Raw genomic sequence first — 27,228 nt, forward strand, 5'->3', positions numbered from 1 at the left:
ATCTAGGCCAATCTAATAATCATGATTGTATTTTAAATTTTAATTTTAATATTTTTTTTATAAATCTAAATCATTTCAAATTTTGGGTGTGTGTTCTTTAAAATAGAAATATCCAATAAAAATAAATTGATCAATTTATTTTGTGAGAAATAAATAATTGGTCAATTTATTTTGTGAGAAATAAATTGACCAAAATACCCTCAAAACTTTTCAGGGGTATTTTAGATAATTTATATCTTATAAATTATTTTTTAATATTTTATTAGGTATACCTCGATGAGAAGAATAGACGTCTAAAATTTCACGTAAATTGGATTTGTAGAAAAAAATTAAAATTAAAATACGAAATGAAATCATGTCTGTCATATTGAATTTAGGTTGTTGGACTCATATTTAACTCTAGGCTCAATGGCCTATACTATAATTTTCATATATATATATATATATATATATATATATATATATATATATATATATATATATATTACATTCCCTCTACTTGTTTTTTTAAGTTGATTAGGAGTTAGCTTTTAAAAAGTATTACTAAAGTACTGTTAGTGGTGAGAATAAAAACGACAACGTGGTGACACTAATGGGGTACTACTAGCACGACCCAAGTCCCTTTTCCTGTAAACATACATTGACTTCATTTTTATGAAATGGGACCCAAACATGAGATTTAGTACATCTTTAGTGTAACACATGTTTACCTCCACTTCCTATAATTGCCATACATGTCGGCCCTATTGTCCTAAGTTTTCGGTAGTGGAGCATGTTTCCCTCTTTCTTGTTTCTTTTTTCCTAAAAATGTTTATTTATTACGTGTTTTTATTTTTATAATGGCGTGTTTGAATTCAGAAAGAAATGGCCTCTTTGGATACCCTAAATGTCACGACCTCCAGTAACTGTCAGTATCCACTTTTTAACCGGAAATATAAGGTTACAGTAAAACTTCTCCATTATCAAGACAAGAAGTGCTACAGTACTGGAATATATGATTTCCAAATCATGTCTTCCACCAATGAAATTAAAGATTATAGTACACATAGAGGATACTTTTTTGGTGTCTTTTTTGTTCCCTTCTTTCTTTTCTATTTTATTTGGTAAGCTCTCGAAACTTCTCATGAAAGATCTTGGGGACATTCTTGACATTTGTCACATTATAAATTGATGGAAATTAGAATATCATTTTCATTTGATGCATAAATTGTTTTCTTCTTTATACTTTGGCAATTTCCACAATGTGTGGCTATTATAAGATAGGCGATGGCAACTAAGATAAGTCAAGTTTAAAGTTTGTCGTTGTTTAGGGACAAATGCTAATTTAATTATAGGTGTGGTTTACAGAAAGTGTCAACATTAAACAATCAAAGTAAAGCACAATCCCAAATTATATAAATAAATGCAATTTAGGTTGGGGAAACCCTTATGATTTGTCTGAGAATTTATTTTTTGCCACTAATTATTAATATTCCAAAAATTGCGTAGATCGAATAGATCCATTAACACTTGAAAAATCTTCAAAATGGAAGGTCTAGCTAATGTAGTGCAATATGCAATTAGGATTTCAAAGCCTTTTTTTATCCATATCCACAAATCTCGAGATCGAGAGGGTTTTTCGGCATCTAAACAACTTTTATCAATGGGTTTTTGAGGTACACCTTCCTTCTATAGTATAAGTTGATGCCTTCTACAAACTTTTTCCTTTAAACATTTCATCTAATACATAACTAGGGTTTGTGCATGAGTTCGGTCCTCCAAACTAGATTTTTGCAGATTATATGGTGCTCCCATTTTCCTGATTCTCCCATTTCGTGACTATTTAGTATTATATGGTATGGTATGTTATTACAAGTCATTAACTGTATCAATTTTCTAAGACAATTCTGAACAATGCAGTCAACAGTTTGGTCAAGTTCTTGAACATTTTGAAGCTTGAATATCTTGAAGAGAAAATTATGTATACTGGGGACCATACTTCTATGCATAATTCCTAATAGTTTTCAAATCACTCAACTAACTCAATTATTATTTATTTTTGCAGCCACTGCCCAAGAAAAGAAAAGTTTCCGTCTTACGATTCTCTCTTAAAAAACTCAAGATAGTTTTTATCTCTAAAAACTTGAACTTCGAGATAATTGTTCTCCAGAAATTTTGAGATAGTTTCTCGCTTTAAACATTTCGAGATAATTTTTTTCTCTACAAATTGTAATTTAAGATAACTTCTCTCTTTGAAAATTTTGATATTTTCTCCTTTAAAAAATTGAAATTTAAGATAATTTCTCTCTAAAATTGAAATTTAAGATAACATCTCTCTTTGAAAATTTTGATATTTTCTCATTTAAAAAATTAAAATTTAAGATAATTTCTCTCTAAAAATTGAGATAGCATCTCCCTCTATTTCAAATTTCAAGGTTTTAGATAGAATTGCAGGTTTATAGATAGAGGATAATTTCGCCTAAAGTAAACCTACTTTCTTCCTTGGGGGTGGCTGCGCAATATATAAGTAATTTGCTTAGTTGCATGGTTTAAAACCTACTGGAGGAACCTATGCCCTCCTAGAAAGTATGGTCTAGGAGGTATACATAATTTTCCCTATGCTCTCTCTCTATCTCTCCCTCTCATATTGCATGGAGATTTAACAGTCCTACTATAGAGAAGGAAGGCACTGGTACAAGGACCATGGCAGACAGTTTTATGATGGCTCATCTCCTTGGTGGCCAATGACTTCTTTCACAAACTTAACCACCCCAAAACAAAAATAATATTAATAAAAAGAACTTCTTTCACAAACTCTTAAATGTACCCACAGATCAAAATAGTCTCGTTTTATTTGAGAAGATCATCATTTGGGGGAACTTAGTGCGTCAAAACTGATTGATATAAGCTTCCAAATAGGTGATATTTTTCAACAGGGTATGCTGGACCCAGTCTTACAAACAAATTTTCATGTATACTTCTTACTAATCAAACATATTCAACACTGAAGAAGATAACACATGTTCTACAAAATGTTGGGTAGCTAGCTCATTTGGCTTCTGGGTCCATATAAACCCACATCTATATGATGTACCCATGAGTTAAGGGCCTCAGACCAATTGGCATGCCCCCAAATGATTGGGTCGATCATAACTGACATCACCAGAAAGTGAAACATATATACATAATTGGGGTATGAACTGTTAAACAATCAGTTCTCACGAGATGGTGAAGAATCAGATTTGACCTGAGATGGCGAAGCCTCAGATTTGACCTGAGATGGCGAAGCCTCAGATTTGACCTGAGATGGCGAAGCCTCAGATTTGACCTGAGATGGCAAAGCCTCAGATTTGGCCTGAGATATCGAAGCCTCATATTTGACCTGAGATGGCGAAGCCTCAGATTTGACCTGAGATGGCGAAGCCTCAGATTTGACCTGAGATGGCAAAGTCCCAGACTGTCGTTTGAGCTTGCTTTTGACCTCCTCTTCTTTCAGATCAACAAATGAGAGGAAATTGTGAACACTTTGATTGCACCTCACACTCGAGGGCTCTGATTCGGAGGACGAATCCACCTGATGCCCATAACGACGATATTGTCTCACTGTTTGCAACAGGAATATGAATAGTGCAACCAATGAAGCGAACCCACAAAGCAAGAAGAGGCCCCAAAAGCTGCGCAGATGAAGCTGGTTAGCTTGAGGCTGGCTGTTTGACTCTCTGCAACCTGCCTTATTTTTACAAAACCAATGCTCATGGATTTTTTGGAGTTCCCCATTTTCTGATAGTCCCAGGATCGCAGTGGACATGTCCACAGCTAAAACAGAATCTCTTGGGAATGCCTGGGAGAAAAAAAAATGATGAATGAGGAAGAATTTAATAAACCAAAATTATGGAAAAACAACAAATAAATTAAGCAAGCACAACTGGACACTAATATTTGGTGTGCAAGGAAATTTGAGAATGTTTTGATGAATGAGGTAAGTGATCACTCTTTGACTCTTCAAATTATACAAGCCAAAATATCCATGAATATTTGAGGATGTCAGATATATGCATTTAAATCTATGAAATATTTGTGAATTTTTTAAGTACAATTTTAGTCTTGGGACCTTTTAGTTGAGATGGTTTGTCACCCAGTTTATGACGAAGGTCAACAGTTCGAACTTTAAAGTTTATACTCATACAAAACGAAGGTCCTCAGTCAAGATAAAAGCTAATAACAATAATTATATTTAGATAGCAAAAATCAATGTCATAATCGCCAAAGACCACTGTAATGGGCATAGTGGCTTATTTTTAAATACCACCAGTTATTTGGAGATATTTGCTGGAGCAGCAAATGTTCGTTACCATTATAATGATCATTAAATGAAAATTGTCACAATTATGGTGCACATTCTCCATGAATAACAAAAATACACTGGCCAATTATAAATAAAGAAGAAATTACATTTGTATGAGGCTTTGAACGTAACCACACAGAAGATTCCAATTGAAGCAACTATAATCATAAAGATAATCCCCATCAGTTGAAATAATGAACAGTGACAGCAGAGTGGGACACACCAAAACATCACATGACCCAAATGTTGTGTTGGTGGGCCCCAATCTCTCTCAATTAACTTCCATTATTTCAATGGATGGTAATGACCCTGTACTGGTTCTTTTCATAATTTTCAGGATTACATTATGCTTTCCTTATACCAAAAAGTTCACCTATGATATCTTGAAAATTTCTGTATTTATTTTATTTGTTAAAATAATGCTGCTCTTCCAAAATATTATACATCCCCATGACTGTCAAATGATGAAGATAGCCCTGCTTTCCCAAATATGTTGAAGATGACCTTGATCATAGACATGACAACCACGATACCCTATAATGCATAAATTACTGATTTTGCATGACAAAACAAATTACCAACTATTTCGTTTTCCTTTTTTTGAAAGATACATATGAAAAATTTCAACCAGCATACTGTCACCAATTTTGCATGAAAAGCTAATTACCAACAACTCTTTTTTCTTTTTGAAAGACAAATTCAAAAGGATTTCACAAATGACCAGTTTACCCTTACTACCAATACATACACAATGCAAAGGCAGCATATATTTTTTTTTCATGTGTAGTTCATGATTATTCTAGGTGCGTTTACTTACAAATCCCCATCCTCTCTTTGTAAACATCTGCCCAACAATTCCAAACTCACTCCTGTTTGAAAGGAACATTTCCACGTAAGGGAGCTCATCCACGATGGCTGCTACCCCTCCATTTGTCGGTCCAAGCCGGAGGGCTTGGGCATAAGCTTCAGGCGTTTTGAGTGATATAAGTCTAGAGGATGGTATGTTAAGCTCTTCAGTAAGATACCTCTTGGTAAAAGACCCAACTTGATAAGCAATTCGCTCATGGCTTGCAATCAAGCTTTCAATTCCCGTGATGACTGGAGCCAGCTGCTGGACGGTCAGGATCGAAGTTAGGCTGGCTGTGTAGCTAGAAGTAATCACCAAAACCAGAAACAGCCACACAATCATCACAAAACGAGCAAGGGGGCTCCCGGTCTTCTCCGCTATATTTAACACCAAAGCAAACAATGAGGAACACACATGTTGGAGAAAGGAAAAGTATACTATGGTCCAATGGTCTACAGACACTACAGCACATGGACTTCATCACTAGAACAAGACATGAAGTCAATGGGTTCTCAAATCCTCTCCATCACCTTCCATCATTCCATCGGATGCTCAAGAAGGAGTTTTCAAAGTCCATTGGATTACAATAGATTTTCCCAATCAAATAAAGAGACAAAGAAAAAGGAGTGAAATGAGCTGATGGTGGCTTGGTCGTTATTAGTTTAACAATTCGGCTCCTGTTGATGAGGTATCTTGGTCATTTTGATTTAAGAAGAGTACTTCTGACAAAAGTAAAGCAAGGAACTTAGCAGTATATATACATGTGTTTCAATGTACATATGTATGTAGTTTCAATTTTATTTATAATTTGTATTCACATTAACTGAAAATCCCAAGATGTATAATCACTTCAATCCCAGGAAAAGTAAAAGATGGTTCAACGATGAAACAAAAACACAAGGTCAACTAAAACAGGAATGAATGTCCTATTTGTAATGGTTGAGTTGGTAAAATAGATCAAGGAAGATTATGTATGTTCTGCAGAAAATGTTGCTATTCCTAGGTCCAAGAGCAAGTAGATATTATAAAATCAAAAGACAAAAGTACATACGTACTTTGTGCATTGAACAACGTTGAAAAGCTAAACCTGCAAAACACGACAAAAGAAATGAGGCCAAATAAGAAGTTTCCAAAGGAATAGAAGAATAAAGTTAAAACAGAACAGAAAAAAGTCGATGCAATATTTATGGAAAATGGATGTTTTAACCACTTATATCAACTCAGAAGAAAGAAAGAACAGCATTTGATTCTAATAGCCTCCTATTTTCGAGAATACATGCTTATGAATAGTGTGTTATATAATGGATTTCTTATCTTTCTTTTCTTTTAATAGAAATGAGTCTAGATGAGTTTATTTTTAAGGCAGCCAAAAGTACTCACGCGACAGTGATCTGGAATATTCCAGAACCAATATGCCATAAGAGCTGTGTAAGACTGGTAACATTTTAGAAATTCTAAAGCAGCATTACAATAGAATTGGCAGGTTTGCTAAACAATATCATAAATTCACAGGTATCTTTAGTTATTTAACAGTCCAGGAAAATGTGAATGACCAACGTGAACCAGATAATCAACAATTTAGGAACTTCTGACATTTCAAGAGGAAGTAGAAGAAATCACAAAGAAATTTCCCAAAGGGGGATGCTTTCCTGTTAATCACAAAAATTGAAGATAGATGCCGAGTATTATCGAAAATCTAGTAGCCAAATGCTGGACCTGTAGAGTTTCAGGCATTTTCCCCTGACATTTTTTCTGCAGGAGGTTTTCTTTGTGTGTTTTATACAAGATTGTTTCTCATTATGAAATTATGAATTTTTATGATAAATTATTTCATGTATCTCCAGTAAAAGGTGAGGAACCACCCTGGATCCTGACAAGAATACATGAAGTCACTACATGAACCTTAAAAAAAAGGTATCTCTTTCACATTTTCGTTTTTTTGAGGATAGGTAAGTCTGGTACATTACAAATTCTGAGCCAGTGTTTTAAAACTCGCCTAGTCCACCTCAGATGCAGGCTAGTCAATGGGATCCAGCAAGGTGCAGGTTCCAATCGAAAAAACCTTGGAACTGGCAGAGATTTTAACCAGCTGCACATGTTGTTTCTGCTAAAAGTTTGAAGACTCTGCAGAGTCTCACAACGACTCGGCTTAGTAACCCCTCCTACTTGGGCTCAGACCCTAGAGAGATCTGAGAGAGTCCAAGGTTTAAAATATAGCTTTAAGTCCTACCTCCCTCACAATAACCATGTATCACAATGAAGATCATAATCCACTGGATAATGGTCTTCACACTAAGAAATTTATGGAAGAACTATTAGCACAATAAATTCCAACAACAGAATGATGCATCCAATTCTAAACTACATATTTACAGATGAATTTCACCCCAAAAGGCAAAAATTAATGCTGGAATACTTGTAAGAACCAGTTTAATATCGTACAAGAACATTGTCACAAGTTGCTGCTTTGGTGGCCCACGGAAATCAGTGTTTGTTCTGTGCTCAAGGAACCATACGACTGCTCCTATGAATATAAAGAATGCTCCAGTCGCACACCACATCTCGGGAGTAAATGGTTTCAAAAAGACCCATGCATTTGATTTTGTATTCTTGACTGGGACCACTATGACAAGACCAGAAGCAGCATAGGGCTGAGTAAAATCCACAATCGTCGTCCGGTTTGTAACAATGGCAATGTCCCCAACAGCTGCGTCATATTTCTAGAGACCCATCCATAAAAAGTAAAATAAAGCTTCAAGATCCCATTAAAGATGAAAATAATAAAACAAATTTCCGTGCAGCTCCTAAAAATATTTTGGTTTCAAAATTTGTATAAAATAGAATAAAAAGAAAAAACTGGAATAAGGGTCATAGTCGGTAAACACCTTTTCAGAGACCAACTTCACAAGGTCATCATAGTTAGGATTAGCTTGTCCATTTCCATAAGCTACAAACATATGTGGAACAGCATAGGGTATCAATTTCAGAGCAGCAGTAAACACATCAATACAATACCCTTCGATTTTACCAGTACCATCCACTTTTCTCACAAATTCGGTGTAACTTGTTCTCCATGGAACCACGATCCTCAAACGCTCTCCATTTTCTGGAAAAACCCAACCTCGTGGCTTTTGGGTTGTATTACCAGGCCAAATAACACTTCCCAGTTTAGGTTTTCCAAACACTGTTTCTCTCGGTTTCTCATATGGAGTTTCTGAAAGGCCAGAACTATTAGACCAATAACCAATCCTCCTGACAGTCCTCTCACCCACATTAATAATATCATATGCAGGTAAAACGAGATTTTTATCAGTAGAAAACCAAATTTGGCCAGCTAGACCAGTAAAGTTCATTTGTAACAGTTTTTTAAGCAAAGAATGCCCCCCATCAAATCTTTTTAGTGAAGCAAGGTGCAGCTTGCTCTCTCGAATGTCCCTAATATGAATATCAGAGAAAGAAATATTCTCCCCTCCATTAAAAAACTCATTTAAAGCATGAGCAACCATCCATACAGTATCATATGCAAAGAGTCCATAAGCATTCAACCTTGTAGAAGCTCTACCAGAATTAAGGAAGTTACTCCACCTTGAAACAAAAGACTTCTTCTTTTCTGATTCTGGCGTATGTTGACAAAGCCCAATGACCCCTTGTATAGGGCTTAGACTGTAGGAATTGGATAGCCCGGATGAATCTAGAGATGTACATAGCCAATCAGTGGCTATCCACACATAACCCGATTTCATCATTTTGAGATATTTTGCAGTTGAGAAGATCTTGAGGCCCGAATCAGGACTAGCATGTACAATATATATCCTTTGCTCTTTCCCTTTCAAACCAACCAGCAAATCCGTTATTGTTTTCCTACTAGCACCTATTGGCAATGGAGCTTTGTAAGAAATTCTTGCCAAATTCTTTGCAAGTTCATCATCTAAAGCAGCCACTCCATTTCGACCATAATCATCATCAATAAAAATTGCGATCACTTCTTTCCATCCGAAATAATCGATTATATCAGCAACGGCAGCCATTTGGTAAGAATCACTATATGTAGTTCGGAGGAAGAAGGGGTATTGAAGGGAAGAGAGTGTTGGATCCGTGGCCCCAAAAGATAGAACTGGCACTTGAAGTTCATCAGCAACATGGCAGAGTATGTGAGCAATGGTAGAGCTTTGGGGGCCAATTACAGCCACTGCTTCTCTCACTAGTAGCTGCAAAGCTGCCCGGAAAAAGATATCCAAATGAATCATCACCATTCTGTATTTACTAGCAAACAACAAATAATTATATTTATTTTCTTAAAGATAATATCGAAGGGAAGAAATATGTAATCATAAAATCAAGATACAGGGAGAAGCATGAGCCATATGGACATCTAGAACAATCAACAAATAGAAGGAAAAGGCAACCATTTAAATAAAACATTTGATTTCATTGTAAACATAATCAAATAAACCACAAAACTATATGGGAAAAAGGGAGAGCTTTAGCTATACCTAAATTGTGAGAGAAACATGGACTGTAAACATTGAGGTAAAATAAAGGAGAATTTAAAAGGATGGTGCCAGTTAATGAATAATATTCGTCTAGGAAGCAGAAATAGAAAGGAAATAATAAAAAACAAACATTTACCAACCATTAATAAACACAACACAAATCACTTTGTATATTTTCTCATAATCATAACCACACTGCATATATTTTTTCATAATCAAACCACTATATTTTGGGAAAATTTAGGGTTGCAATGGGATTTCATCATGCTAAAAATGAGTCAAACTTGTAGATTGCAGTAGACAGATGTAATAGCCTAGTGCATATGTGACTCTTTGTTGCAACCTCCAAGCTATGCCTTTGCATTCCCCAATTAGCAATCATAAAATGAGATGAAAACAAAAGACGGTACCTCTTCAACAGGTCTCAGAAGTTCATATAATTTTTCTTTCTGCAAAAATTTCTGGAATTCTGAAACAACATCAAAGGCAATTGTACTTGAATTACCAAAAACTTTCCATATTTATTTTCATAATGAAAACGATGATTTTCACTTTCCTATAGTTAGTAAGAAGGACGATGCTCAGATGGTGACTGATAAGGCATAACCCATTTTGTACTACTGGAGAGAGAGAGAGAGAGAGAGAGAGAGAGAGAGAGAGAGATAGAGAGAGTGCAGCTCACGTCCAATTTTTTTTCTTATATTCAGATCCATAACAGCCTTCAAAATATCAATTTAATCAGATAATAATCTAACAATGCTTATGGCACTATAATGCTCAATCAAAAAATCCCATGCCTTGGTAACAAGAAAACAGATCAGTGAAGGAGAACCACATGTACCATAATTCAACAACAAAAAGAATAGAAAAGAGAAGAAAATAGAAATACCATTGACTGTTCCTAGGAAACCACTGCAGTTAGAGTCCTCCATGAAGAGTTTCAGTTTGGTTCCTCCGAGAATTTTGCTATTTGCATTGATGTCATCAACTGCTGTCTCAACTGCAACCTTTGCAACTCTTCCAATGGTAGAGTTCAAAGTAAAAACAGCCCCAATTGTCACAGATGGTGGCCTTAGGCATTCACCACAACCCCAAAAACTTAAAGCCCAAACCAGCAACAAAACGAACTGTGCAGACCCCATGATATAGTCTCACAATTAATAAAAGACCCAATTCTTGATCTCAACCTTGATAGTTGAATCTCCACCCAAATTTTCAGAAGTCAAAACTTATACTGATCACAACCCAACTTTCTTAATCTAAGATGAACCTAAATACTTATGAAAATTCCATCATTCCTCCATTTTAGTGGCCACCTCCATCAAGTATGTAAACAACAATCATCACTAATAACAAAATATAATTGAATTTGTTCCCCTGAATTATATGTAAGGTTATATAAGACTTACATTTGAAATGAATATTGCGGTCCAGGTGAAAGCATTCACACAAGAATTCAGAGAGCAGATCAGTTTTTTTCAGTAATGAAGCTCAGGGCAATTTCGCAGCTTGAATTGGTAAGAACCCATCTAACATTTCTGTTTCGAACCACCCCTGAACCAGTACATACAAATTCCATTATTTTCATGTATGTTATACCATGCTGAAAGAAATACTTCACAACATATATTTACACCACGCCCATGCCCCAAAACCCATTGACTAACCCAAAACTTCTGGTTCATGGTTCCAGAAACAACTCAATCTTAAACACCAATTTTCTTTTCTTTGGCCCCAAAGAAAAGGAAAATCTTAAACTCAGAGGCATTTCTACACCATGATTTAGCGACACCCAAATGAAAGAACTGCAATTACTACAGCACAACAAACCCCATTTTGCAAAATCAAATCCTAGAAATGTAGAACATCTAGTTTTAAGGCATCTCTGCACCATAATCTAGCAAACTCTCAATTGAAAAACACAAGTTGCAGTGTAATTTTCATCATTGAAGTTTCCACAATTCATAGGACACGGACACGCACTCGCACTCCAGAGAACACTCACATTTTTAATGGGTTATGAGAAAAATACGGACGTTGGGCAAACTGCCTTTAAAAAAACTAGAGAGAGAGAGAGCGAGGAAAGTTGAAGCCACAGTTAATTTATAAAAATCCGGTTTAAAGGCCAAGTGAGCACGGACTCGAATTTATGTTTAAATAAAGATAAAGCAGCAAACGTATTTGCGAGCAACTGTACGTATACTCTCTTGGTCATCAAGTTATTATTGAGTTTTTTTTTAATCTCAAATTTTGAGAGGTTAGGTGATTATTTTCAAAAGAAAAAATTTGAATTGTGAGTTTGTTAACATTTACATTCTTCTAAAATTTTTACTTTCAAGCACCGGGAAATGTTTCTATGCAGCCCCAACAAGTTAAATGTGACCCACTCCAATTGTTCATATCATAATGTCATGGTCTATTTTTATTTAAAAAATAAATGATCAAAATGCCCTTGCAACTTTTAGAGGTATTCTGATATTTTTTATTACTGAAAAATATTATTTTTATTTTTTTAAAATGTGCACCCTTGTCGAATCTATGCATATTCCAAATTTTTCTTTAAAATTATTCACAGAATAAAATAAAAAAAATAAAAAGCTATCGACAATTAAGAGCTAGATGGTAACATTGTGAATCAAGCCATCTCACTATCTACTCACTACGGAGACAAGGGGTCATATATATATATACACACCTGGGTGGGGTCACATAAAAAGCTCCCTATTTTCTAAAGGATTTTTATTAAAGTTAGTCGTCAAGAGGTTAACCATCAATATCTTTTTTCAACTAGTAGAGTTCGCTACACAAATCATAATCGCCATACCATGAGTTAGCTTATGGGTTGAAAAGGTTGTATCTCCAATAGTTGGGGGTACTACCATGAGTTAGCCTATGGGTTGAAGAACTTTAATTTTATCTGAGAGTATAAATATACAATATACCCTCGCGAGAGTAAAAAAAAGTTTGCAGGGGTGCGAACTTGGCGTCATTGTGCAATGAAAGTATATAAACGGCAGACGCCATCAAACAGCGATGTGGGATAAATATTAGATAAAGAAGTTTGAGAATTGGGAAATGATAGGAAAGAGCGGGGAGTTTATAAATAATCAAATTATAACTCACCTGAAAATTTTCTCCAGAAGAAGACAGACATGAAAAAAAATTGATTTTAAGTTTTGAAAATAGTGTATTTCATAACGTATTTTTGAACCGTCAATTTTAAAATTTTCATAGATCAGTTAGTGTAGATTATTTTTGAAGCTTTAAAACTTTAGAAATAAAAATAAAAATATATTTTAAAGCTATCAAAAAGATTTCAAGTATTAAAACCATATTTTTCGACACTCTTTGAAAGTAAGCTATAATTTGATTGTTTAGAACCTATGCTCAATACAAACTGCGCCCTAACATACAAAAAGAAGGGGTCAAATATAGGAACGAACTTGTCGCATTCTTCGTCCGCACGGTAAGTAGTCTTAAAGGTAGATTCGTGCTGGTGACTTACTACTCTTGGATTTTCAACATGCGATGCATGTGCGGCGGCCAACGACAACTTGCCCAAGTACCTTTTGAACGTCATATATTTACATCTTTGTCCTCTGGCGCTTTCATCGTGATTGTACATTGGAAGGAAAAAGTTTATATAAAAATGCAACCTTATAATGTAGAACTACATATGCGTCTTAAAAATCTATCAAAAAAGATAGATAGTTTTAATATTGAAAAACTTTTTGATTGATCATCTTGACATCGAGATGTATAATCATGAAAAATAAAAAGATTTTAAGTCTTAGAAATAGTGCATTTTAACTGTCTATTTTCATATGTTAGATCTATTTGATTTTAACCATTTTTTAAATTTAAAATTTTGTAATTAGATATAAAAATAAATTTTTGAGATAATCCTAAGAATATTTTATATCAAAATTATATGCCATGATAAAATTTGAAGATGCACCTTACCTCTACACCTATGGATGAATCTGTATGCCAACTGCACCCATGTTTGAATGAATGGTATTTTTCCTTTAATTACTGCCAAAAAAGAGAGAAAATTGTGCTCATCTTCCCCTAAACATTCATTTTTTTGCCCCCCAAAACTACATCCACTCTGTATCTCCAAAATCTAGGCAAACTCAAACAATTTTGAGCTTTAAGGTCTGGCTGCTTCGAACTTTGAAAGTACAAAATTGTTGATCTTCGGGCATTGAAAGTCCCAAGTGAACTCTGTGGAGTTCACTTTAGACATTCAGGGTCCGAAGTCATGGAAGTCGGACCTTAAAGACCCAAGTAACAATAAAAAAAAGTTATTTTGGACTTTAGTATGAAATTGTTGTCACTTCAAACTAAAGAGTCATGAGTGGGGTTCTTTTGAAACAAATAAAAAAGCAGGAAAAAAAAAAGGGGGGTATGAACTTGAAAAACAAATATTGGAGAGGATCTTTTTAGTAACTATTGTCTTGGGGAACATGACTATAGATTTCTCCGTAAACAAATATTTTTCCCTTTAGTTTGACATTTTTTTCTTTATTTATGCAGCAAAAGTTTGAGAAAATTTATTTGTTCATATTACTTTTCCTTTGCATGATGAGTTTATGTTGTCCCTGAAAGAAAGACCTATGTGATCTTTTATCGGAGAATACATTTTTTTTTTTTTTCTTCACCCCTTTCTTTTGGCAAAAGTTCACTTACATATGGCCTTCATTATAATAAGATAAATTTTAAAATAAAATCAACATAACAATAAAACCAAGATCTTAACAATTTGATATCATTGAAACAACTATACACTATGCTTGAGAATAAAAGATAAGATTGCAAGAAACAAAAAGAATAGTATCAGAGATTACCTCAATCAGACTTATTACACCCCACACCGGGTCACCACCATCCGATGGCTCAAGATCAACGGTTTAGCTTCAATCTCAAATAGGGAAAGCAAATTTCAGCCAAGCCACACCAATGAAACATGAACTCCTTTGATCACAAACTCAAACCTTAGGTGAATTCTCTTAGCAACTTAGTTTGAGAGAGATGGATTCTCTTTTTGCTAAACCCTAAAACCCTTAGCCATAAATCCATATTTGATAGATAGGAGAGAAGAACTCAATAACCTAAACCCTTATATTCTTTCACAATGTGGGAGAGAGAGATAGAAAGATAAGGTGTAGAAATTTTTTGGTAGAGAAAATCCATTTTTATAGGCTTTGAATAAGATTAGGGTTTCTTAGGTTTTTCTTTGGCTTGCCTCTCTTGTAAGATTGAACATAGACCGTCGATCAAGGGTGACTTGTGGGGTGAGAGATTTGAGCTATCCATTTCATAGATGGGCCGCCATCAACATTATGGAAGGTGCATGAATCATTAACCCCCTTTCGTAAACCATTTTTCCATCAATAGAAATTAAACAAATTAAATCTAATCAAAATATTGTGCACACTATAAAATAGCATAAGTCTACTCAATCTTTCCACAAAATATTTCAAAAATATATCAAGTCAATATTTAGTCAATATCTTCCAACCATACGGCCACTTGTCATATCATCAAAAAATAAGAAAGAGATAAGGGTGGGGCGTGCCACCCAAGGGAGGTACTCATGTGCCCCACTTTTTAAAAATATGGCGGGCACATGTACACAATGGGCCCCTATGATATTTTTATATATTTAAAATTAATAAAAAGATTTTAGAATATTATTTGAATATTTAAACAATTATAAAATTGATATCTTTAATTTTATAAATCCAAAAATTATAAATAAAATATCCAGGGGTTCATAAAAATTTAACTAATAATCTTAAAATAGTTTTCATCATAAAACAAAAATAATTAAATTAATTTGATGAAAATGATCCATATGGTTTAGGAATCAACAATCATGGGACACTCCACCTTCAACTGTGGACTACATACCATACTTGTTTTATCAGACCGACACAGTGTTTCCCATAACCCAAAGTCCAAGTAGGGGCTCATTAGCGAGTCACCAAAGTCTAACCGATGAGTTAAGGGATCGCAATCCCAGTTTGTAGATTTTACGTCCTCCCTTGGATATGAGTCAAAGTCACCTAGACCTGATGCAACCACAGCTCCTATGGTGCATAGGGGTATCACTCGCATATGCATACGCTTCACCCTAAAAGGTGGATTTCTGGCTTTTCCGAATGATCTATCGATATACATGTCACATGGATGAGGCTTTGGCCCCTGTCTCTATAGGCCACCATCACACACAAGGATCATACAGTCCCTTGGGTCACTCATCCTGGCATATTCTCCGACCTCATCAAGGGCTAACCCATTAGAACCCTTATCGACTTGTTATTTATGCCCAGGTAACATGAGTTTTTTCCAACCTACTGGTCTAGATCGTCAAGCACAGTCTGGTATCTGCAAACATTGTTTGCTTAATATGGCCTACGAGGGACCACACTCTTACTGAGTTCATGTTCCACTATATCATTTCATTTTACAAGCACTCATAAGGCCGTTAAAGGCCACATGAACCTAACAGTCCCATGAGGCCACACACTATATCGTTTCATACCCCGAAGACCCAATTAGGGCTTTTTATTTGAAAAGTTTTGAACGTAAAATGTAATAGTGTCGGCAACCCCTATGGTGACTTGAAAATTTGTTTCTGCTCCTTAATTATGAATTTGAAGCTTGTACAGATCTAACAATTTAGTAAAAACATAAAAAAGGATAGTACATATAATATGTTACAAATGGATAGTACATATAAAAATGGATAGTACATGTAAAAATGGATAGTACATAAAAATGGATAGTACATATAATATGGATTGTACACTTCATTTAGAACCTAATATCCATTTTTTCTTTCAGGTCCATAATTGTAGAGGTCGAGACGATCAATTCGATATTTTTCCAACAATAAAATAATTTCTCTGCTGGGATTATGAGGTGGGGGTTTACTTTCTATCATAAAGCTTGAGCTTTGTATAGACTTTTTCTTTTAAATAACAGTGGTTCACTCTGTAAGTTAAAAAAAGAAGTGAGGTCGGTTAACTCACTTTTTTTATTTTTATTTTTTAAAATTACCCCTCGAAAAAACCAGGATTTTGGTTTTTTTTTTTAAAAAAAAATCCTTAGTAGGGCAGTGCCTGAAAGCTTGGGGCACTGTTCTACACTATATATAAAAAAAAAGCAGTCTGAGTGTTTTGTTATTATGAATGTTTTGTGTCATTTTCAGATTTTAGATTCTGAAAATATGGTATGGTTATTTGGGAATCTTCAAAGCTGCAACTATATGGGAGTTATAGAAGGAGAGGAATATGAGAACCTTGATAGAATGTGTTTTGGAACTGGAGGATCTAAGGAATAGAATCTTTATGACTCTTTGGAAATAATTTTATGTAACTAATGAATTATGAGGCATCTCCTTAGTGGAGTTGGGGAGCAATTTGCATAACGTGGTCCATCATCACGTCAATAAGGGTAGATCTATAGGTAGATGGCCCCCTCCTCCTCAAGGGCATATAAACTTGAATTTTGATGAAAGTTCTTTGTTTTTTTTTTTGAAGTTTAAAGATATTATTAATCTAGAACGAGATTACAGAATCCAAAATAATGGCTTCAGAGATGGTAGAACCTCCTTTGGCCAGGGAATCAGCTAGTACATTAGCCTCCCTATACACATGAACAAAAGAGACAGAAAAGGAGGAGGCGAGACCCAAAATCTGAACTAACAACGATTTCAACTCCCAAGGAAGTTTCTAATCCCCTTTGCACTATTTCATAACATTGAGGGAATCCCCTTCAATAATGTAAGTCCCCAAATTCCTCTCCTCAAGGGAACGAAGGCCAAAGAGAAGGGCAAAGATCTCTGTATAATTCACAGTCCGCACTCCAAGTGGCCCTGCATATGGGAAGATCATGTTACCTATCCAATCCCAAAGAACCCCTCCAAAACCAACAAGACCAGGGTTACCCAATGAGCTACCATCAAAATTGAGCTTATAAACCCCCAAAGTTGGGACCATCCATCTGCCTTTGGGCCTACACTTTTGGAAACCAAAATGGAAAAGGTTAAAAATATTACATCTCACATCCACTTCAGAAATATTCTGTCCACAACTCATAACAGAGAGGTACAACCAGATGGAATATAAGATTTTCTCCAAAACTTTTCCAACTCGAAGAGAGATACCTTCAAACATTCTTCTATTTCTCTCTCTCCAGATCTCCCACAGAATGACACCTCTAGAGATTTGCCATACAACACTCCTGGTCCTTGGTAAAGTAACTGATAGATTGTGAAGGACCCCAATCACCGACAGTGGCATTACCAATGCAGCCCCAAGCTTGTCAAACAACTACCTCCAAATCTAACTGGCAAACGGATAATGGAGAAAGCGATGATCATCAGTCTCTCCGTCTTCCTTGCACATGAGACATATATTCGGTAAAATTTTCCCTCTCTTAATCAGATCATCAGCCGTAAGAACTTTATTTTGAACCGCCAACTTTAATAAAATCTTGCACTTTGAGAGGTAGGAGCCATTTTGAGTAACCTGGGGCCGGCTAGATTTATAGATATGGTGTGGGATTCTCATGGTCAGATTATTTTATCATGCGGGACCATGTGGTTCTGTCACAGCTAATCATGCTAAGTTATGTGCATTGTGGTATGGATTTTCTCTTTATAGAGACTGGGTCTTGCTAGCCCGATCATAGCTGAAGGTGACTCTCCCAATGTTATTAACTAGTGTAGATACGGAACATAGAATTCCATGGAATCTCAAGCGTTGGTGGGCACAAATTATAGATTAGTTATTTGACCTTAATGTTAAATTTTGACATATTTTTAGAGAAGGCAATTATGATAATGCCTTGATTGTATAATTTGTTGTAATGATTTTTTTCAGCAATAAAAATATTTAACTTTGTCTCAAAAGAAAAACATCGTTACTAGGCCACGGAGCAATTCCCTTAACATTGTTAGTGGCCACTGAAACTTGGGTCCTAGGGTGCACGACCACGTGGGACAGTCACATTGCTTTTGTTCACGATTGGGAACATGAGCAAATGGCACAACACAATGATGATAATCGCACATTGCATATTGCTTAATGATAAATAGACAAATAATTTAGAAAATAAAAATTGATTGTGATTTATTAAATGATTAGATTGGACCATAGTTACCAAGTAAGGGAATAAAAATATATTGGCGAACCAAAACATTTGTAGTAAATTGATTTTGCCCCGAAAAATTGAAGGCAAAAAATTGAATACAAAATATAGATTGCCAAAAAATAGGTAAGTTAGAAAATCGTGAATATTTCAAATTTCGTTAAAAAAAATTAGAGTTAATTGGATATATAAAGGTAACTCAATATAAGATTATGAGTTGCCATTATTGTATGGATATATTAGAACCATTGAACTATAATTTTTATGCCCTTACCTTGTATCATAAGAGTCATACTTGACAAAGTTTTGTCTAGACTTTCTATAAAGACAACAATAATGCATACTATATTGTCATGATACAAAACATATGATACATTTATTGGGAGCATATAATAATAAAAAAAAAAACAAGAACTACATTAGCAAACAACCAGAACAAAACCCAAAGTCGGGGATTATTGTCGGAAAAACAAAACAAAAATGACCTTTGATATAGGATTGCAGTTAACTAAAATACTAAAACCCAAAAATATAAAAAAAATGGTCCATCCAAATTGTTATGTTTCTAGCTTCTTAAATCTCTAGTTTCACTTAATCTTTCTCTCTTGCTCCTTATAATGACGATCTATATTTATAGGGAAAAAAATATTTTTCATTGGGTTGCTCTTTCTCTAACTCTAACTAATATTTTGAGATATATGGTCATTTAGATGGATTATTTTTTGGAGAATATATTGGACTTTTTTGGAGAATATATTGCACTTTCTTGGAGAATATATTGGTGAAAATTTTTTATGAAAATTTATTTTAAAATCAAGATTCTCGATTTACTTTACTTCCACTCTTAATGTGCTCATCTTTAAACCAAAATTTAAAAATATTAAATTAATGAAGAGACAAAATTATAGGAAATAAGTGTTTTTGAAAAAAAAAAATGCGAATTTATATCGGTTCTATTAGAAAAAGCACAGATTTTTTGAAGATCTTTTCAAAATATCATAGTTCTTAACAAATTTTTAAAAACTAATATTTTTTTTTTGAAAAAGTCGTGTTTTAAACCGAACCGCTTCTTGAAAAATGTGTGCCCCTAACTTGAAAACTTGAAGTTAAACAAACCGCCCAAGGGCTAAAGCCTCCAAACAAACAAGGAGAGAGCAGATGGCATTTATACCGATGGTGTGCTCTCTTCTTGTTTTTGGTTGATATTCCATGTCGATACATATTTAAAAATAGATCGCAAAGAAGCATAGTTCACATGCCGTTTATTTAAAAATAGATCGCAAAGGAAGCATAGTTCACATGGCATTTATACGTTGATGTAACAAGGACGACTCTTATCTTTGAACAAAAAGAAAAACTAAAAGGAAAATCAAACACAACCCACTAATGTCCCTACCCCATGATGTGACCATTAATGACACTACCAAACGAATCGATCACTTTCCATGGCTTACTTTTGGAAAGCATTCAGTGCTTCAAATAATACATGCCTATCCAATTCCAATCAGAGGATCTCTATTTCAACCAAATTGACTGCCTAATGTAATTTTCTAAAATCATGGCATCCTTGTTTCAAAAGTATTGGGGGATGAAAAATGAAAGGGATGTTTGGTGTGTGTGAAAATACTTTTTGTGAAAGTATTTTCACCGGGAAGAACTCTCTCATGCGAGTAGGTTAGGTATGGGAGTTTTTTTTACAATCGGTCCCAACACGGTTTTTACCAATTATTATAAAAAAAATTCAAAACTTAATCATATGGAGAATTTTTTCATGTGAAAATATTTTTACACGTACCAAACAAGCCCCAAACGTAGCATGTTATTTGACTGTTCATTCTCATTTGATGAAAAGTGGAGCCAAGACGGTAGGGAATACGTTCATCTCCACCATCAAGTTTTTAGAATAGATGGTAGAGACTTACGTGTAGTATTACATAAACAATGCAGCACGAACCACCATTTTTGGTGTATAATAAATTAAAGAAAAGTCTATAGTAGTTTATATACTTTATATAATGGAAAAAGTTTATATAAGGATGCAACCTTATAATGTAGAACTACAGATGCACCTCAAAAATCTATCTGATAAAGGTAGTTTAATATTGAAAAACCCTTTGATTGATCAATTCGACATCGAGATATATAAACATGAAAAATAAAAAGATTTTAAGCCTCAGAAATAGTTCATTTTACAATATATTATCTGTACCGTCCATTTTCAATATTTTCATATGTTTATAGATCTACTTGATTTTAACCATTTTTTAAATTGAAAATTTTATAATTAGATATAAAAATAGATTTTGAGATAATCCAAAGTACAATTTACATCAAAATTATATACCATGATAAAGTTTGAAGGTGCACCTTACCTCTACAGCTATGGATGCATCCATATGCCAACTGCACTCTTGTATAATCTATTATAGAAGGTGCACCTCAAAAAACTAGTAAAAGAAGAGTGTCCCAAAGGTGGAAATCCTTCCAATTCATCATTTCGACCTCGAGATGTATGGATGTAAAGAAAAAAATGAATTTCAAATCTTCAAAATAGTGCAGATTGTAAAACTTTTTGTAGACCGTCTGTTTTCAAGATTTTCAAGTGTTTATAGATTTGTTAGATTTACACTATTTTTTAAATTTTAAATTTTATAATTAGAATTGAACATAGATATTCAGGCTATTATAGGGCTTCCAACACCAGAAGTACAACTTCTAACAAATTTTAAATATGCAATTTACTTCTATAGCATAAGTGGACACTTTATACAAACCGCACCCAATACAATATTTTTTAAAATAAATGAATAGTGACATGGGGCCACTTGCATTAATTGTAAATAAAAGGAAGAGACATGGGACCACTTACAATAATTGTAAATCAAACAAAGAGATGTATGTGCCTTGCCATGTGAAAGGCGAGTGATAGGTGTGAGGTAAAATTCACATGAACCACATTCATTTTTTGCCAAATTGGTCCAAACCAGTCCGAGTTGTATATCTCAGGTTTCTCAACTGCTTCGGCATTGAGGGTCCCCAATTCATAAGAATTCAATTAGGGTATATTCTTCATTCACTTTTTTTATTTTTTTCAACATAGATATTGTTTGATTTAAGTCTCTCTCTCTCTCTTGCCCCACACTCATAATTTTTATCTGAATGCAATGAATATTTTGATGTTTAATGGCAAATCACTGAGGAACATCAAGGAAAGTTCCTTTTACCATGTCCAATACAATAAATTTGAACAAATTTTCAGATGAAATTAGGCTTGTTTAATGATATTATACAATGTACCCGATGGAAATCGGGTCAGTCACTTGATAAGATCACATTGCCTATGTTTCTTGATTAGCGAACTCGGGAATTTAAAAGGGAAAATATAATCTACACATGACTTGGATGCTTGAATGGTGTACAAGAACTTTCCCAACATTTCATGTTAAAAGGGACAAAAAAAAGGTCAGTAAAGATTGTCTTTATTATTATTTTATTTTGAATTTTTTTATAATTTAGATTAATGTGAAATTCTGGGTGTTTATTACTCTCAATCAGACGCACTTAAAACAAATATAAAAAATAATTTGATTAAAATACTCCTGAATATTTTAAAGGTATTATGATCCCATTTGTCTTTTAAGAATTATTATTCTTTTATATAGTTCTTTAGCCTAAGCGTGGCACAAATAACTTAAAACTTTCGTGTCACCCCATTTTATAAAAATTGAAATTAAAATGCTATCTTAAATCATGGCCATACATTATTTTCTTCTTACCTTATCCTTTGAAAGGTGCTTGTGCAGCCTTCTAACGCCCATTCTTAATAAGATAGTTCCAAAATTTTTAAAAATAAACCGCCAGCAATTCATCTTGATTAGTTTTTCAAAAGCTAAAAGGCAAAAAGAATTGTCTTGATTTACTTGACATTCTTACCTTTCTCCCTTTTTGTGTGTTAGCTTAAATTATTTAAGTGAAAATAAAACTCTTGACGTCGTGTTGTGACTCCCTGTTGACCATTATGCCAAGAGCTCCATTCCCAACTTGGTATAGTGTACACGAACGTTTGGTCACAAGCATTGGTTCACCTCTCACCATCTCTTAAGGGTGGCAACGGGCTTGGCCGAGCCCTTGTCCCCATAGGCCCGGCCTTGCTAAGGCCCTGTCGAGCCAAAAACAAATAAAGAAAAAGAAGGCCAGGCCGAGACGAATTGGGCTAGCACCAGCCTTGCCCCAGCCCTAAGGCCATAGTTCGTGGTCCAGGCCCTACTTTTTTAGGGCTGGCCCCACACGTATCAAAATCTTTCAAGGACATATGATGGGTGCGTGAAGTGTTTCATTATTATACGTATGAAGAAACGCGTCACTGCATGAGTCCCTTCCTTTGTCCTTTCACATAGATGATAAATCCTAGGGGTTTTTCATATGTATCATGTGATCAAGTGGAAACTCAAACATGTTTAGCATTCCCTACATAGCCTTTCCATCCAATTAGAAGGAAACTCTCCTTACTTTTCGTGTGTATTATGCCTTCAAGACTTTCTTTCATCTAATTAGAAGGAAATTCTCATTACTTAACATGTGCATTATGCCTTCAAGACTTTCTTCCTTCCTTAGGATTGGCGCTTTGCCTTCAATTTCATGGAGAGGAAAAAAGAGATAAGATGTAGAAAAAGTCATTTCCACCTAACATATTCGCGACTAATCGACCCCAAATAGTATGCTTTAACGATGTGATTAAAGCCGTTTTATCATAAAACTGCAAAGAAAGTTACTCCACAAGTTTATTAGGAAAACTTATATTGAAGAAAGGGAAATGATCTTCTGAGCTAGGTTCTCATTAATCTCCTTTTTTGAAATGAGAACAATTTTGTTCTACTTGTTTTGAACTTGTAGACATCGAATAATTTGACCGTTCAAAAAGAAAAAAAAAGAAAAGACAACCAAATGGAAAGTAGGCTTTAATACTGAGAACTTCAATCACTTCTAGGTCATGTTTCATTGCGAGGATTATGTTTGATTGTGAGAATTTGAAAATCGTCTCGAAACAAGGAAAAGTTTGCAACTTTTGTATGGAAACATGCCTGGATTTTTTGCTAATTTTAGTTTACAAACTGGACGGTTCAGATCAAAGTGTTTTTGACGTCTTATGATATTATAACTTGCTTTCATCCTTACATATAAGAATCTCAACTACATCCCGAATAATACTCTCAAATAAATCTTCAATGTGCTAAAAGAGCTGATCTAAAATATATGATACATTGATTGTTTATTGTAAAGTAAATTACTTATTACTTATAAAGTAAGAAATCTAATTCTAATTAGACCATCCCAAATGATTTATTAAATAAAATGTTGGTGAAGAATATTGTTTGCCCATATTTTGTACCGCAAAATCCCAGAGAAGTCCAGCTAGGTATGACCTAAAGAAAACCGGATTTCGATGTGTCTTGATTCATTTTATTTTAAACGTATTTGTCCTTTTTTATGGATTTTTTGTATTTTTTTTAACACTTTTTGGCCTGGTCCGAACTCTGTCCAACTCAAGCCTATACATGGACTCGGACCGAGCACTCGGCTTGGGTCTAGGCTGAGAACTCGACCCGAGATCATTCAAACGCTGCTTGTCACAATTCACAAAGCGTTGCTGCAAATTTTCATGGTCAGTGTCCATGTGCCCTTCAACCCATTAGCACAGAAATGTTAGTGTTGATGTGCACCCCTGATATGATAATCCATGACAACTTGTTTGATGGAGCCATTTTACATTGTGATAAGAGTGTGAATTTCATCTTGATGACATTGGTTATTTGGGTTTTGGCTAGCATTCTTTGAGCCGGTTATGAAGTCTGTAATCTGTTCTGAATTTATACCCCTTTTCGTCTGTAATCAATTAATGAGTAGAAAATTTCTTGCTATTGAATGAAAATGCAGATCACAACGCGAAGAACGAGCATCGCTTGGGAGCTTTAATTCTCAAAAAAATTCATGAAATTCATCAATCACCAAAATCCAAAATAGTAGCGCTCGAAACAACTTAAAAGAGAAGATCAATAAAATATTGAAAAAAGGTGCTGAAGGATAAGAATCGTGGCTTTGCCCTAGCGATGATAAAAAAAATTGTGCACCACAAAAGGGGCAAAAAACTTTTTTCCTTCAGCTTTATACTAAACTCATTTACAGATGTTCTTAAACAAAAAAAAAAAAAAACAAAGAACAAATGATCACAAGATACAGCACACATATTCCCTCTAGCAAAAACACAGTTGGGATTAAGTTTTGGACCCAAAATTTTGGTGATAATCTCCACTTTTTATAGTGAAACAACCTAAAAAAACACAAAAAAAAAAAAGGGTCTAATTTGCCTCCTGAAAAGAATCCCAACCAAGGAATTAACCTAGACCATCCAGTTTTCGGGCAGTGTTTAGAAACTCAATCACTTACGCATTCCAGTTTTACCCCTTAAGACAATGAATCTAAAGAACGCATATCAAAATGATGGGATGGAAAGAAAACATTAGTCTAGAATCCAATGGACTATGGAGGATTAGCTTTGAGACACCTTATTTGCAGTGTGAGAGGCCCTTGAATTGGAACTTCTCTTGCAAACCAAGCTGAACTTCCCAAAAAGAAAACCATAGTCCAGTAGGTCATCACCATCATCTGGTGATCTGAAAGCTTGGCCCCCACACTCCCATCACGAAACATCATTAAAATGGACTTTCACAATCCAATGGTCTATGCCTTTTCCATAATCCATCAAATTATAGTAATAGTTTCCCCTCATTCTCCATCCACTCGTATTTTTCAATGTGATTCTTTAACCTAAGACCTGCCATTGCAATTATTCCAAGTAATTGAAAGGGAAATTTAAGCCATGCATCATCAGGAAAGCTTCCATCTCTTTTGGTGATGGATGGTGGAGATTGAATAGAATTGAAGCGTGACTGTACTGATGTAAAGTCTGTCCGTACTGGTCGATTAAATTTCTTTTTTTGAAAAATTGGGTCTACGAAATCTCTTTTATTCATCGAAAGATGAATTCCATAATCAGATCACGAAGGAGTATAAGAACAGTCGCCAGTCTCCACCACCCAGGGAAGGATAGGATAAGTTTGGATTGCATCGCAAGGAATTTGGGAAAAACTGGTTTCTTTTCCTCTGGCAATTATCAACTAGCTACTGGTTGGTAGCATTTTCTACACAAGTAGGCCTCTAAAGGCAACAACACAAACAAGTTGTGACGGTAATCCCGTACAACGTGGAAGAACAAAATACTAAACTTCCTAATCGGCGCTATGTCCAAACAGTTCTATAGTATGCACCCATTCTAAAGCGAAGTTCTCTTTTTTTTGTGTTTTTGTGCAGTAAGTTTAGTTGAACTTCCATATATTTATATATATATATATATATATATATATATATATATATATATATATATATATATATACTTTATAACCGGTTGAATTTCCATATATTTTGCAACAGATAAAGACACATGAAGCTAGAAATAGAAATGCTTATGCATTTAAGAAACTGAGAAAAAGGAAGTTACACTGGGCAAAAGAAAAGATAGAAAAAGAGAAAAGACCTCATTATTTTCACTTCTTTTTCCCAGCTTTGCCCTCTTTCCTCCTTACAACCTCATCTGCATATTTGACTCCCTTGCCTTTGTAGGGTTCAGGTGGTCTCCACTTCCTAATGGAAGCTGAGAAGTCACGTACTGCACATTTATCAAAACCACTTACTGCAATCCTGGTATTATCTTCCACCTTCACTTTAATCTCTTTTGGAATGGGCATCCTCACTGGGTGAGAGAAACCAAGGTTAAGAACTAAATCGCTCCCCTCCAACGTAGCTCGATAACCCACTCCAATTAGTTGGAGTCTTTTCTCAAAGCCCTTGGACACTCCAACCACCATGTTGTCGGTGAGAGTCCTATATGCAACAAACAAGAAATAAGTGGGCACTCTGCACTCCAATGCCTTAGTGTCACGTAAATGAAATAATCAGGTTCGAGAAAATGGTTTGATACATCATCGACAAAATAAATTGCACACAATAAAATAAATTGCATTAGAGATAGAACCTCAGGTTGGTCTTCTATGATTGTTGAATACTTTCAACAATGAGACGAACATCTTGGAATGATAACTGAAAGCATAAATGATGGAATATTTCCCTAATAAATTGAACCAATGCAACAAAAAGTAGCGAAATTGTTTCAAAGTTGACCTCCTTAGATAAGTTAATCCAAAGCAGCTCAGCATAATGCAGAAATTCGACAAATTAGATTGTACCAATCACATTGAGGAATCAAAGTTTTTTGGAAAGCATAATGGAGAGAACTAGTTCAGTTTTACAAAATGAGGTCTACCATTGTGAGGTCTTCGTGCAAAAAA

At 34.8% G+C, this 27,228-nt stretch overlaps 1 protein-coding gene and 1 pseudogene across 3 annotated transcripts; both read right to left on the bottom strand.

Annotated features, from left to right (window-relative positions):
- Positions 1–2,863: 2,863 nt before the first annotated feature.
- On the bottom strand, positions 2,864–10,852 carry LOC105421721 (glutamate receptor 3.5-like). Of its 3 annotated transcripts, none has more exons than XM_088857948.1 (6): positions 10,554–10,852; positions 8,057–9,387; positions 7,614–7,891; positions 6,227–6,258; positions 5,350–5,548; positions 2,864–3,820 (listed from the first exon to the last, which is right to left on the bottom strand). In XM_088857948.1, the coding sequence occupies exons 1-6, from the start codon at positions 10,804–10,806 to the stop codon at positions 3,796–3,798; spliced, it is 2,118 nt and encodes a 705-aa protein (XP_088714074.1). In that variant the 5' UTR covers positions 10,807–10,852; the 3' UTR covers positions 2,864–3,795. The 3 variants fall into 3 exon arrangements, with proteins under 3 accessions (XP_088714074.1, XP_088714072.1, XP_088714073.1); XM_088857946.1 differs by having other exon boundaries at positions 5,142–5,548; XM_088857947.1 differs by having other exon boundaries at positions 5,142–5,548; positions 8,057–9,434.
- A 15,575-nt stretch (positions 10,853–26,427) lies between these two features.
- LOC105421722 (large ribosomal subunit protein uL6c pseudogene) lies at positions 26,428–26,748 on the bottom strand (annotated as a pseudogene).
- Between the last annotated feature and the right edge of the window lie 480 nt (positions 26,749–27,228).

The sequence above is a fragment of the Amborella trichopoda genome, chromosome 2 (genome assembly GCF_054954075.1).
Source record: "Amborella trichopoda isolate Santa Cruz 75 chromosome 2, AtrichopodaSantaCruz75HAP2 v2.0, whole genome shotgun sequence".
In the NCBI taxonomy this organism is placed as follows: domain Eukaryota; kingdom Viridiplantae; phylum Streptophyta; class Magnoliopsida; order Amborellales; family Amborellaceae; genus Amborella; species Amborella trichopoda.